This window comes from Oncorhynchus masou, chromosome 18 (genome assembly GCF_036934945.1).
Source record: "Oncorhynchus masou masou isolate Uvic2021 chromosome 18, UVic_Omas_1.1, whole genome shotgun sequence".
In the NCBI taxonomy this organism is placed as follows: domain Eukaryota; kingdom Metazoa; phylum Chordata; class Actinopteri; order Salmoniformes; family Salmonidae; genus Oncorhynchus; species Oncorhynchus masou.
Window position 1 is genome coordinate 6,817,685 of NC_088229.1, and position 13,408 is coordinate 6,831,092.

At 48.6% G+C, this 13,408-nt stretch overlaps 1 protein-coding gene across 1 annotated transcript in view; it reads right to left on the reverse strand.

Moving 5' to 3' along the window:
* LOC135504726 (E3 ubiquitin-protein ligase UBR4-like) overlaps nt 1-13,408 on the reverse strand; it is a 135,648-nt gene that overhangs the window by 59,698 nt on the left and 62,542 nt on the right. The window contains 11 exon segments of the mRNA XM_064923538.1: nt 2,093-2,267; nt 3,307-3,441; nt 3,660-3,723; nt 7,066-7,282; nt 7,987-8,203; nt 8,694-8,857; nt 9,638-9,839; nt 10,779-10,950; nt 11,110-11,267; nt 11,729-11,956; nt 12,266-12,418. Of these exon segments, the coding sequence (XP_064779610.1) occupies nt 2,093-2,267; nt 3,307-3,441; nt 3,660-3,723; nt 7,066-7,282; nt 7,987-8,203; nt 8,694-8,857; nt 9,638-9,839; nt 10,779-10,950; nt 11,110-11,267; nt 11,729-11,956; nt 12,266-12,418 (1,885 nt within the window).

A 13,408-nucleotide genomic window follows, 5' to 3' on the forward strand; every position in this document is an offset into this window, starting at 1 on the left:
CCAACACTAGAAGGTTCAGTCAATAGGTTGTTACCTGTATCGACACTAATAGGTTCAGTCAACAGGTTGTTACCTGTATCAACACTAATAGGTTCAGTCAATAGGTTGTTACCTGTATCGACACTAGAAGGTTTGGTCTCAGTCAACAGGTTGTTACCTGTACCGACACTAGAAGGTTTGGTCTCAGTCAATAGGTTGTTACCTGTATCGACACTAATAGGTTCAGTCAATATGTTGTTACCTGTACCAACACTAGAAGGTTTGGTCTCAGTCAACAGGTTGTTACCTGTACCAACACTAGAAGGTTTGGTCTCAGTCAATAGGTTGTTACCTGTATCGACACTAGAAGGTTTGGTCTCAGTCAACAGGTTGTTACCTGTACCAACACTAGAAGGTTTGGTCTCAGTCAACAGGTTGTTACCTGTACCAACACTAGAAGGTTTGGTCTCAGTCAATAGGTTGTTACCTGTATCAACACGAATAGGTTCAGTCAATAGGTTGTTACCTGTATCGACACTAGAAGGTTTGGTCTCAGTCAATAGGTTGTTACCTGTATCAACACTAGAAGGTTTGGTCTCAGTCAATAGGTTGTTACCTGTACCAACACTAGAAGGTTTGGTTTCAGTCAACAGGTTGTTACCTGTACCAACACTAGAAGGTTTGGTTTCAGTCAACAGGTTGTTACCTGTACCAACACTAGAAGGTTTGGTCTCAGTCAATAGGTTGTTACCTGTATCAACACTAATAGGTTCAGTCAATAGGTTGTTACCTGTATCAACACTAATAGGTTCAGTCAATAGGTTGTTACCTGTATCGACACTAGAAGGTTTGGTCTCAGTCAATAGGTTGTTACCTGTACCAACACTAGAAGGTTTGGTCTCAGTCAACAGGTTGTTACCTGTACCAACACTAGAAGGTTTGGTCTCAGTCAATAGGTTGTTACCTGTATCAACACTAATAGGTTCAGTCAATAGGTTGTTACCTGTATCAACACTAATAGGTTCAGTCAACAGGTTGTTAACAGTACCAACACTAGAAGGTTTGGTCTTAGTCAACAGGTTGTTACCTGTATCAACACTAATAGGTTCAGTCAACAGGTTGTTACCTGTATCAACACTAGAAGGTTTGGTCTCAGTCAACAGGTTGTTACCTGTACCAACACTAGAAGGTTTGGTCTCAGTCAATAGGTTGTTACCTGTACCAACACTAGAAGGTTTGGTCTCAGTCAACAGGTTGTTACCTGTATCAACACTAGAAGGTTTGGTCTCAGTCAATAGGTTGTTACCTGTATCAACACTAATAGGTTCAGTCAATAGGTTGTTACCTGTATCAACACTAATAGGTTCAGGCAACAGGTTGTTACCTGTACCAACACTAGAAGGTTTGGTCTCAGTCAACAGGTTGTTACCTGTACCAACACTAGAAGGTTTGGTCTCAGTCAACAGGTTGTTACCTGTATCAACACTAATAGGTTCAGTCAATAGGTTGTTACCTGTACCAACACCAGAAGGTTTGGTCTCAGTCAACAGGTTGTTACCTGTACCAACACCAGAAGGTTTGGTCTCAGTCAATAGGTTGTTACCTGTACCAACACCAGAAGGTTTGGTCTCAGTCAATAGGTTGTTACCTGTATCAACACTAACAGGTTCAGTCAACAGGTTGTTACCTGTATCAACACTAACAGGTTCAGTCAACAGGTTGTTACCTGTATCAACACTAATAGGTTCAGTCAACAGGTTGTTACCTGTATCAACACTAACAGGTTCAGTCAACAGGTTGTTACCTGTACCAACACTAGAAGGTTTGGTCTCAGTCAACAGGTTGTTACCTGTACCAACACTAGAAGGTTTGGTCTCAGTCAACAGGTTGTTACCTGTACCAACACTAGAAGGTTTGGTCTCAGTCAACAGGTTGTTACCTGTACCAACACTAGAAGGTTTGGTCTCAGTCAACAGGTTGTTACCTGTACCAACACTAACAGGTTCAGTCAACAGGTTGTTACCTGTATCAACACTAGAAGGTTTGGTCTCAGTCAACAGGTTGATACCTGTACCAACACTAGAAGGTTTGGTCTCAGTCAACAGGTTGTTACCTGTATCGACACTAGAAGGTTTGGTCTCAGTGAAGTGCACCAGGTTATTGGGTCTCATGATGGCGATGCAGCGTGCCGTGATCACCAGTCGCTGGAACAACTCAGGGTCCAGGTCTCTGCTGTCACGACTACAGCTGTTCAGACACTGCACCGCGTTGCTCAACAGGGACTGGTCCTAGGGGAGAGACATGTCACGGGAGACAGAGGTGAGTGGGAGTTACCTTGTGGTGGTGGTAGGCCGTACGGCTGGGGTCTACGGTTAGTTACCTTGTGGTGGTGGTAGGCCGTACGGCTGGTGTTAGTTACCTTGTGGTTGTGGTAGGCCGTACGGCTGGTGTTAGTTACCTTGTGGTTGTGGTAGGCCGTACGGCTGGTGTTAGTTACCTTGTGGTGGTGGTAGGCCGTACGGCTGGTGTTAGTTACCTTGTGGTGGTGGTAGGCTGTACGGCTGGTGTTAGTTACCTTGTGGTGGTGGTAGGCCGTACGGCTGGTGTTAGTTACCTTGTGGTGGTGGTAGGCCGTACGGCTGGTGTTAGTTACCTTGTGGTGGTGGTAGGCCGTACGGCTGGTGTTAGTTACCTTGTGGTTGTGGTAGGCCGTACGGCTGGTGTTAGTTACCTTGTGGTGGTGGTAGGCCGTACGGCTGGGGTCTACGGTTAGTTACCTTGTGGTTGTGGTAGGCCGTACGGCTGGGGTCTACTGGGTTAGTTACCTTGTGGTGGTGGTAGGCCGTACGGCTGGTGTTAGTTACCTTGTGGTTGTGGTAGGCCGTACGGCTGGTGTTAGTTACCTTGTGGTGGTGGTAGGCTGTACGGCTGGTGTTAGTTACCTTGTGGTGGTGGTAGGCCATACGGCTGGTGTTAGTTACCTTGTGGTGGTGGTAGGCCGTACCGGCTGGTGTTAGTTACCTTGTGGTGGTGGTAGGCTGTACGGCTGGTGTTAGTTACCTTGTGGTGGTGGTAGGCCATACGGCTGGTGTTAGTTACCTTGTGGTGGTGGTAGGCCGTACGGCTGGTGTTAGTTACCTTGTGGTTGTGGTAGGCCGTACGGCTGGTGTTAGTTACCCTGTGGTAGGCTGTACGGCTGGTGTTAGTTACCTTGTGGTTGTGGTAGGCCGTACGGCTGGTGTTAGTTACCCTGTGGTTGTGGTAGGCCGTACGGCTGGTGTTAGTTACCTTGTGGTTGTGGTAGGCCGTACGGCTGGTGTTAGTTACCTTGTGGTTGTGGTAGGCCGTACGGCTGGTGTGCAGGCTGGCCAGGAGGCCCTTGGTCTGTTGCTGGACCCCAGAGGGAGTCGCCATGGACAGGAGAAGGGTCGCTAACTCCAACGCCGCAGCCTTGTTCTTCTCCTGAACGGTCACATATTAGTTTACTACACACGGTTTCTGTCTGGTAAAACTCTGTAATAAACCCACACAACACCCAGCTTCAGCCTCTGTCTAGTGTACAACATACTACTACATTGGTACTGAATGGAGGATTGTGGGCCTGATGTTGACAAAAAACAAAAACAACAGTGTAGTGTCAAACGAGCCCATCTCTATGAAAGATGTAGTGAAGGCCTTGCCTTTTCATTGGAGGAGCCCATAGCAAAACAGCTCTCTAGAGCTTCCAGGGAGCTCACCACCAACCTGAGAGAGGAGAGACGGAGACAGAGACAGAGAGACAGACACACAGAGAGAGAGAGACACAGAGAGACAGACACACAGAGAGAGAGAGACACAGAGACACAGACACACAGAGAGAGACAGACACACAGAGAGAGAGAGACACAGAGACAGAGAGAGAGAGACACAGAGAGAGAGAGACACAGAGAGAGAGAGACACAGAGAGAGAGAGACACAGAGAGAGAGAGACACAGAGAGAGAGAGACACAGAGAGAGAGAGACACAGAGAGAGAGACACAGAGAGAGAGAGAGACACAGAGAGAGACACAGAGAGAGACACAGAGAGACACAGAGAGAGAGAGAGACACAGAGAGAGAGAGACACAGAGAGAGAGACACAGAGAGAGAGAGACACAGAGAGAGAGAGACACAGAGAGAGAGACACAGAGAGAGAGAGAGAGAGAGACAGAGAGAGACACAGAGAGAGAGAGAGAGAGACACAGAGAGAGAGAGAGAGAGAGAGAGAGAGAGAGAGAGAGAGACAGACAGAGAGAGAGACAGAGAGAGAGACAGAGAGAGAGACAAGTCAATTCACCGATAAATTAAAATCAATCATTTAATTTATCAAACAATCAAATCAGAAACAACTTCAAATCAAATCAAAAAGCTAGACTATTGAATTGATAAACCAAACATCCATTCAATGTTTAAAACAGTGAGGCCAAGCCAGGATGTAATAATGAGTTGCATCGTTGTTAGAGCAAACATCCAAATGTTGGTATTTTTGAAGAGTGCATTTCACATGGCATGTTCAGTCCCACAGAACACAAAAACACACACACACACACACACACACACTCTCTCCTCTACACACACACACACACACACACACCATGCTAACAAGCAGAGAAAGAGCGATTACTAACCGGTCCAAGGTTGATAAGGACTCAGTTTCACAACTTTTTTTATTGATTGTATTTTTTTGGGAGCAAAGGAAAAGAAAAACAACGTGTGAGGACCACAGGAAGAAACCAAGAAGAAAATGAGTGAACAGAGGAAGAAGCAGAACAACAAGCCATTATGATTGCAGCCATGCAGTGGACGGACACACACACACACGCCAAAAGACAGACAGATCGACAAACACACACACACACACTATCAACACCTAAATGTCGGACCCTACTATACGGACTGCACGGGCTGGGGGGGGGGGGGGGGGTCAGGAGAGAGATAACTATTTATACTGCTCAAAAAAATAAAGGGAACACTTAAACAACACAATGTAACTCCAAGTCAATCACACTTCTGTGAAATCAAACTGTCCACTTAGGAAGCAACACTGATTGACAATAAATTTCACATGCTGTTGTGCAAATGGAATAGACAACAGGTGGAAATTATAGGCACTTAGCAAGACACCTCCAATAAAGGAGTGGTTCTGCAGGTGGGGACCACAGACCACTTCTCAGTTCCTATGCTTCCTGGCTGATGTTTTGGTCACTTTTGAATGCTAGCGGTGCTTTCACTCTAGTGGTAGCATGAGACGGAGTCTACAACCCACACAAGTGGCTCAGGTAGTGCAGCTCATCCAGGATGGCACATAAATGTGAGCTGTGGCAAGAAGGTTTGCTGTGTCTGTCAGCGTAGTGTCCAGAGCATGGAGGCGCTACCAGGAGAAAGGCCAGTACATCAGGAGACGTGGAGGAGGCCGTAGGAGGGCAACAACCCAGCAGCAGGACCGCTACCTCCGCCTTTGTGCAAGGAGGAGCAGGAGGAGCACTGCCAGAGCCCTGCAAAATGACCTCCAGCAGGCCACAAATGTGCATGTGTCTGCTCAAACGGTCAGAAACAGACTCCATGAGGGCAGTATGAGGGCCCGAAGTCCACAGGTGGGGGTTGTGCTTACAGCCCAACACCGTGAAGGACGTTTGGCATTTGCCAGAGAACACCAAGATTGGCAAGTTCGCCACTGGCGCCCTGTGCTCTTCACAGATGAAAGCAGGTTCACACTGAGCACATGTGACAGACGTGACAGTCTGGAGATGCCGTGGAGAACGTTCTGCTGCCTGCAACATCCTCCAGCATGACCGGTTTGGCGGAAGGTCAGTCATGGTGTGGGGTGGCATTTCTTATGGGGGCTGCACAGCCCTCCATGTGCTCTGCAGAGGTAGCCTGACTGCCATTAGGTACAGAGATGAGATCCTCAGACCCCTTGTGAGACCATATGCTGGTGCGGTTGGCCCTGAGTTCCTCCTAATGCAAGACAATGCTAGACCTCATGTGGCTGGAGTGTGTCAGCAGTTCCTGCAAGAGGAAGGCATTGATGCTATGGACTGGCCCGCCCGTTCCCCAGACCTGAATCCAATTGAGCACATCTGGGACATCATGTCTCGCTCCATCCACCAATGCCACGTTGCACCACAGACTGTCCTGGAGTTGGCGGATGCTTTAGTCCAGGTCTGGGAGGAGATCCCTCAGGAGACCATCCGCCACCTCATCAGGAGCATGCCCAGGCGTTGTAGGGAGGTCATACAGGCACGTAGAGGCCACACACACTACTGAGCCTCATTTTGACTTGTTTTAAGAAGATTACATCAAAGTTGGATCAGCCTGTAGTGTGGTTTTCCACTTTAATTTTGAGTGTGACTCCAAATCCAGACCTCCATGGGTTGATACATTTGATTTCCATTGATCATTTTTGTGTGATTTTGTTGTCAGCACCATTCAACTATGTAAAGAAAAAAGTATTTAATAAGAATATTTCATTCATTCAGATCTAGGATGTGTTATTTTAGTGTTCCCTTTATTTTTTGAGCAGTGTATTACAGACTGCATGGGCTGAGGGGTCAGGAGAGAGATAACTATATATCACAGAGAGATTAAGCTCTCCAGCTAATGTCATTCTACTGGTTCTAGCCTGGGTCGTGTTCATTAGGGCACATTGTAGAAAAATGTTTTGCATGGAAATCAAAATAAGTGTTTCCTTTTGGATAATTATGGATCGTCACTCCGTTTCAGAGCCTTTTCTTCCGTTACATGTCTAGTGAACACGACCCACGTGCATATAGTCAAAAGGAAAGCTCATTTTCGCCCCGCAATAACCCAGACGACCCTGTCTCTAGAGTCGTCACCCATCTAGCCAAGACGCAAAATGTCATTTCAAACCGAACCACAGTGGTAGCCTAATGCCTAGCCCTAACCTTAAATTAAGACCGAAAAAAAATAAAAAAATAATTTGATTTGATTTCACACATTGAACATTTAGACATTTTTTTGACTTTGCAACTTGGCCATCTTGTGGAACCTGTCTCTTGTCTAGTGGACCTTTGGTTAACCTTTGAACCCTGTGGCGTTTAACACTAACCTCTCCAGCACGGTGCCGCCGGTGGAGGCTGGTGTGGCGATGTCCCCTTCGCCGGTGCCGTTGCCGGTGTTGAGGTTGGGAGAGCACACGTTGTTGACGGAGGCCGAGGGGAAGTCCTCGGGGGGCTCGTCAGGCCAGCCAAATTGCTCCTTGGTTTTACCATAGATCTTTATCGAGTCCAGCATAGTGACACCCGCCGGGTCAACTGACGCTCCGACTGGAGGAACGAAGAAGGAGGGAGAGGTTAGTCAGAGACATGGTGATGCCCGGCCGGGTCAACTGACGCTCCGACTGGAGGAACGAAGAAGGAGGGAGAGGTTAGTCAGAGACATGGTGATGCCCGGCCGGGTCAACTGACGCTCTGACTGGAGGAACGAAGAAGAAGGGAGAGGTTAGTCAGAGACATGGTGATGCCCGGCCGGGTCAACTGACGCTCTGACTGGAGGAACGAAGAAGAAGGGAGAGGTTAGTCAGAGACATGGTGATGCCCGGCCGGGTCAACTGATGCTCCGACTGGAGGAATGAGGAGAGGTTAGTCAGAGACGGTGGGCAAGGGAACATGTACATTTTTCTAGAGTTAAGCATTCGCACAGCAGATACAATTTCAAAGATGAGCGTGAAAAGTTAACATGCTGCAGGAGATCCTGCCTGTCTGACTGTTGGAAAGCTCTGTTATCTGTGTACGTGTGATAATATGCATAACGTATATACTGTACACGCCTTCCAAACCCTCGTCACAGTGTGCCAAACCCTCGTTGCACAGCGCCAAACCCTCGTTGCACAGCGCCAAACCCTCGTTGCACAGCGCCAAACCCTCGTTGCACAGCGCCAAACCCTCGTTGCACAGCGCCAAACCCTCGTTGCACAGCGCCAAACCCTCGTTACACAGTTCATTATTTTCCTGTGTACTTGTGTCCTTACAGAAGATGGAGAGTTTCTTGTCGGCCTGCAGAGCCTCCTCCCTGGTGAAGGGGAAGTCGAACCAGCGGGGCCGGGTCATGTTCACCTGCATGGTTCGCCCAAAGATCTCCAGGTAGGAGGGTGCCCGCTCGATGGCCTGCGTGCCCACCTGCACCCGCATGCCTGTCATCACCATGGAGATGTTGTTGTTGACCGTCTCCACGGTGAAGCCTCCCGGCTGGGCAGAGGGGGAAGAGATAACCATATCATTAAGATGAGAAAAGGGGGGTTCAGGATTAATGAAGTTTGAATAGCACGTACAAATACAGTATGGGTCAGTTTTCCTCCAAAAATGGTCACACAGTCTTCCATTAAAATATATACAGTACCAGTCAAACGTTAGGACACAACTACTCATTCCTGGGTTTTTCTTTATTTTTACTATTTTCTGCATTGTAGAATAATAGTGAAGACGTCAAAACTATGAAATAACACATATGGAATCATGTAGTAACCTATTTTTTTTTTTTTTTTTAAGTGTTAAATCAAAATATATTTGAGATTCTTCAAAGTAGCCACCTTTTCGGCCTCGATGACAGCTTTGCAATAATTAAACCACTTAATGAAAGACTGGAAGTGTATTTTGCGTTATCCCAGAGCAGTCGAATCAAAGCCCAGAGCTGTAGCGAGTTGGACGGAGAGGGGTGTGTGGGTATCTTTCATCATACCTTAGTGTTGGCGACATACATCCCAGTGGAGTTGAGTCTGTGTTTGATCTGCTGTCCGTTGTAAACCTGCAGGAGGTCGTTGCCTCCAAACTCCACCTCCGTCAGCTGTTGGTTACTCTCAAAGAAGTCCACCGGGAAGGTCACCTGACTGGAGGTACGAGTGGCTGGAACAAGGCGGCAAGTGGAACAGACCATTCGTTAGATATCAAGTGATTGAATATTGCTAAGAACGTTCCAAAAAACAAACTAGAAAAGGAGAACATCAAAATCAAAAGTTTGTTTGTCACGTAGAGCTTAGTGAAATGCTTCCTTACAGGCTCTAACCAACCGTGCAGAAATAGGTGTTAGGTGAACAATAAGTAAAGAAATAAAACAACAGTAAAAAGACAGGCTATATAGAGTAGAGAGGTTATATACAGTAGAGAGGCTATATACAGTAGAGGGGTTATATACAGTAGAGGGGCTTCTATACGGTAGAGGGGCTTCTATACGGTAGAGGGGCTTCTATACGGTAGAGGGGCTTCTATACGGTAGAGGGGCTTCTATACGGTAGAGGGGCTTCTATACGGTAGAGGGGCTTCTATACGGTAGAGGGGCTTCTATACGGTAGAGGGGCTTCTATACGGTAGAGGGGCTTCTATACGGTAGAGGGGCTTCTATACGGTAGAGGGGCTTCTATACGGTAGAGGGGCTTCTATATGGTAGAGGGGCTATAAAAGTACCCTTTCTGGAGGAAATGTGTGTGTGTGATTTATTCAGTTGACTAAAGCATTTTGACAGAAACTGGCACCGTTAACCTGGAAAAACAAACTGAATGAGTGACGTGAAATGAAAGGATTTGGAGAAGTACACCAGACCGGACCGGGACAGGACCAGACTGGGACAGGACCAGACAGACAGACAGGACCAGACAGACAGACAGGGGGCTGTTTAGTTTAACCCACTTGCTGCAGCAGCCTTGCGTTTCCTGACAGGCTTCATGATGGAGATGCCGGAGCAGGGCTGCAGGGAGGGCTGGAGCCAATAGGAGGTGTTGTCTACGTTAGCCATGTAGATCCTCAGAGAGCCGTCCTCACACAGCAGGATCATGGTGGTTCGCTGCTGCTCGTTAGACGCTGTGTGACGGATAGCTACCATGTCCTGGATCTGACGGGAGGAGACAGGAGTATTAGTGTTGTGTGTGGGTGTGGCTCAGTGGGGTGGGTGGGTGTGGCTCAGTGGGGTGGGGGTGTGGCTCAGTGGGGTGGGTGGGTGTGGCTCAGTGGGGTGGGTGTGGATCAGTGGGGTGGTGGGGGGTGTGGCTCAGTGGGGTGGGGGGTGTGGCTCAGTGGGGTGGGGGGGTGTGGCTCAGTGGGGTGGGGGGTGTGGCTCAGTGGGGTGGGGGTGTGGCTCAGTGGGGTGGGGGGTGTGGCTCAGTGGGGTGGGGGGTGTGGCTCAGTGGGGTGGAGGGGTGTGGCTCAGTGGGGTGGGTGGGTATGTGGCTCAGTGGGGTGGGTGGCTCAGTGGGGTGGGTGGGTGGCTCAGTGGCGTGGGTGTGGCTCAGTGGGGTGGGTGGGTGTGGCTCAGTGGGGTTCTCTCTCCTTGCCTCCTCCTCAAAACACAGAAGACCTGAAGTCCAATGCCTTTAGAGAAGGAAGTAGAGAGGAATGGAGGAAAGACCAACTGAGAAAGAGTATGTTTATTGGGCTCTGATATGCTACCTTAGAAGGTAGGGTCTTCATTTCCTGGATGAGGAAGGTGTCAGGTTTGACCCTGATGACCAGTGTGTGTGTGTGTGTGTGTGTGTGTGTGTGTGTGTGTACTATACCTTAGCCTTAGCGGGCAGGGTCTTGATCTCCTGGATGAGGAAGGTGTCAGGTTTGACCCTGATGACCAGTGTGTGTGTGTGTGTGTGTGTGTGTGTGTGTGTGTGTGTGTGTGTACTATACCTTAGCCTTAGCGGGCAGGGTCTTGATCTCCTGGATGAGGAAGGTGTCAGGTTTGACCCTGATGACCAGTGTGTGTGTGTGTGTGTGTGTGTGTGTGTACTATACCTTAGTGCAGGGTGATCTCCTGGATGTCAGGTTTGACCCTGATGACCTTAGCCTTAGCCTTAGCGGGCAGGGTCTTGATCTCCTGGATGAGGAAGGTGTCAGGTTTGACCATGATGACCAGTGGGATACCAGTAGTCTGCTGGACGCAGCACACCAGGCCTGGGTGGTTCATCACCTCAGACCACTGGCACAGAGCTGGAGACGTCTTACTGCCCCCATTGGAGCTGGAGGGACGGAGAACGTTAAGATACACCGAAAAAAAATTACAATAATAACTCCTTACAAATGTTGTCCAATGACAACAAGTGGTGCATCTACTTACTTAACACAAAATAAATAAAAATGGAAAAAAAGTTGGCCAATACGCCGTTGGTTATCCTTACCCTTTGACGTTGATGGTGAAGAGTCTCTGTACGTCAGTGGTGCTGCGACTGACGGTGGCAGCAAACGACTTGCCCTGGCTGTAGCTGAAGAACAGCATCTGGAGAACGTGGCTGTAGTACACCGATACACCGCCGCCAGCAACCTGACCGTTACTGTCCTGGAAGGAGGGAGAGAGACCAGTCAGACCAGACCAGAACAGCAGCGTCTGGAGAACATGGCTGGAACACTCCTCTGCCACCTGGCTGTTACTGTCCTGGAAGGAGGGAGAGACCAGTCAAAACAGCAGCGTCTGGAGAACATGGCTGTAACAGTCCTCTGCCACCTGGCTGTTACTGTCCTGGAAGGAGGGAGAGAGACCAGTCAGAACAGACCAGAACAGCAGCATCTGGAGAACATGGCTGTAACAGTCCTCTGCCACCTGGCTGTTACTGTCCTGGAAGGACACAGAGCTACGATGCAGGAATCAGATACAATTTATTTTCTTTCAAAATACTAAAGCTCTGGTTGATCGAGTTGACCCGGACCATTCTGCTAAACCCGGGAAAAGGCTCTCTGTTTTTAAGAGTTCAAGAGAAACCATTTGAAGGATTTCTGCGTTCAACCCAGGTGTGTTTGTACCTTAAGGTCCTGGTGGCTGATCTCCAGGACTGAGGTAACGTAGAAGGGCCCATGTTGGGCGCTGGACGACTCGTCCATGACCTGTGTGTACATGTAGCCAGCAGAGGACATGATGACGATGATGCTCTTCCCTTCCTCGTTGAACAGGAAGGTGGCGTCACGGATCTTGGAGCTCGGCAGCAGGAAGTAGTACACAGGGCTCAGAGCGTCCACTGACAGGTCATAGATCTAACGGGAGAGAAGAAGAAGAGTCTCACCAATCAACGTTGTTATGCAAATCAACCCTTCTATTTCCATTCATTCTTCTATTGAAAGACAAAAGGACAAACAAAGAGCTGATTTTCCATTCTGCTCTGTTCTGTTCTGTTAATGCTTACTGTTATTAGTGTTTTTACAGTCAGGTCCTTGTCTAAGGCGTGCACGTTATACTACCTCAAGAGCTGGATAAAAAAAGGATTGAGGATCACAAAAATAAAATAAATGTATCTACACTTGAAGCAATCACCTAGCAAACTTTACAAAGAGCTGATGTGGTACCTTGACGAAGTCCGCCGTGATGATGGCCAGCTCCGTCTGGGAGCCAGGCAGCCAGATAGCCTTGATTATGAAGTTCCCAGTAGCCAGCTGAGGGTGCAGCACCAGGTGTTCTGACACTGACCCTGTACTACTGAACGTCAACACGTGGCAGTCCTGAACACGAGAGAGAGAAAGAGAGAGAGAGAAAGAGACAGAGAGACAGAGAGACAGAGAGACAGAGACAGAGAGAGAGAGACAGAGAGAGACAGAGAGAGAGAGACAGAGAGAGAGAGACAGAGAGAGAGAGACAGAGAGAGAGACAGAGAGAGAGACAGAGAGAGAGACAGAGAGACAGAGAGAGAGAGACAGAGAGAGAGAGACAGAGAGAGAGAGACAGAGAGAGAGAGAGACAGAGAGAGAGAGACAGAGAGAGAGAGACAGAGAGAGAAAGAGAGAGAGACAGCTTGGCAACATGAGGTGTGTGACTATGATTAGAAAAAGACGCAAAAACAGGGAATTGTTTCTTACTCTGGGCATCAATTCAGGGATTGGGGGGTCATACGTCATTCACAGGGGGGGCATACGTCATTCACGGGGGGGGGCATACGTCATTCACGGGGGGGGGGGGGGGGCATACGTCATTCACGGGGGGGGGGCATACGTCATCCACAAGGGGGTGGCATACGTCATTCACAAGGGGGGTGGCATACGTCATTCACAAGGGGGGCATACGTCATTCACAGGGGGGGGGGGGGCATACGTCATTCACAAGGGGGGGGGGAATACGTCATTCACAAGGGGGGAATACGTCATTCACAAGGGGGGGGGGAATACGTCATTCACAAGGGGGGGGATACGTCATTCACAAGGGGATTGGCCATACGTCATTCACAGGGGATTGGGTAATATTGTCACCCATCAGACTATTCTTGATTAAATCTGGTCTTCACATAGACTAAATAATATGTGAATTAAATTACTTTTGATGTAGAATGGACCATTATAATGCACCTGTATCTAAACAGGGGCAGCAGGGGAAATACATGTCATCTGTGCACTTAAATAGCGAATGGAGGACGCTGTTCCCCTGGTTTATGTTCATGGCAGCCAGGTAGGATTATACCCCTGTTGTAAAGAAAAGCAGTGTGCTTAATATTAGGAAAG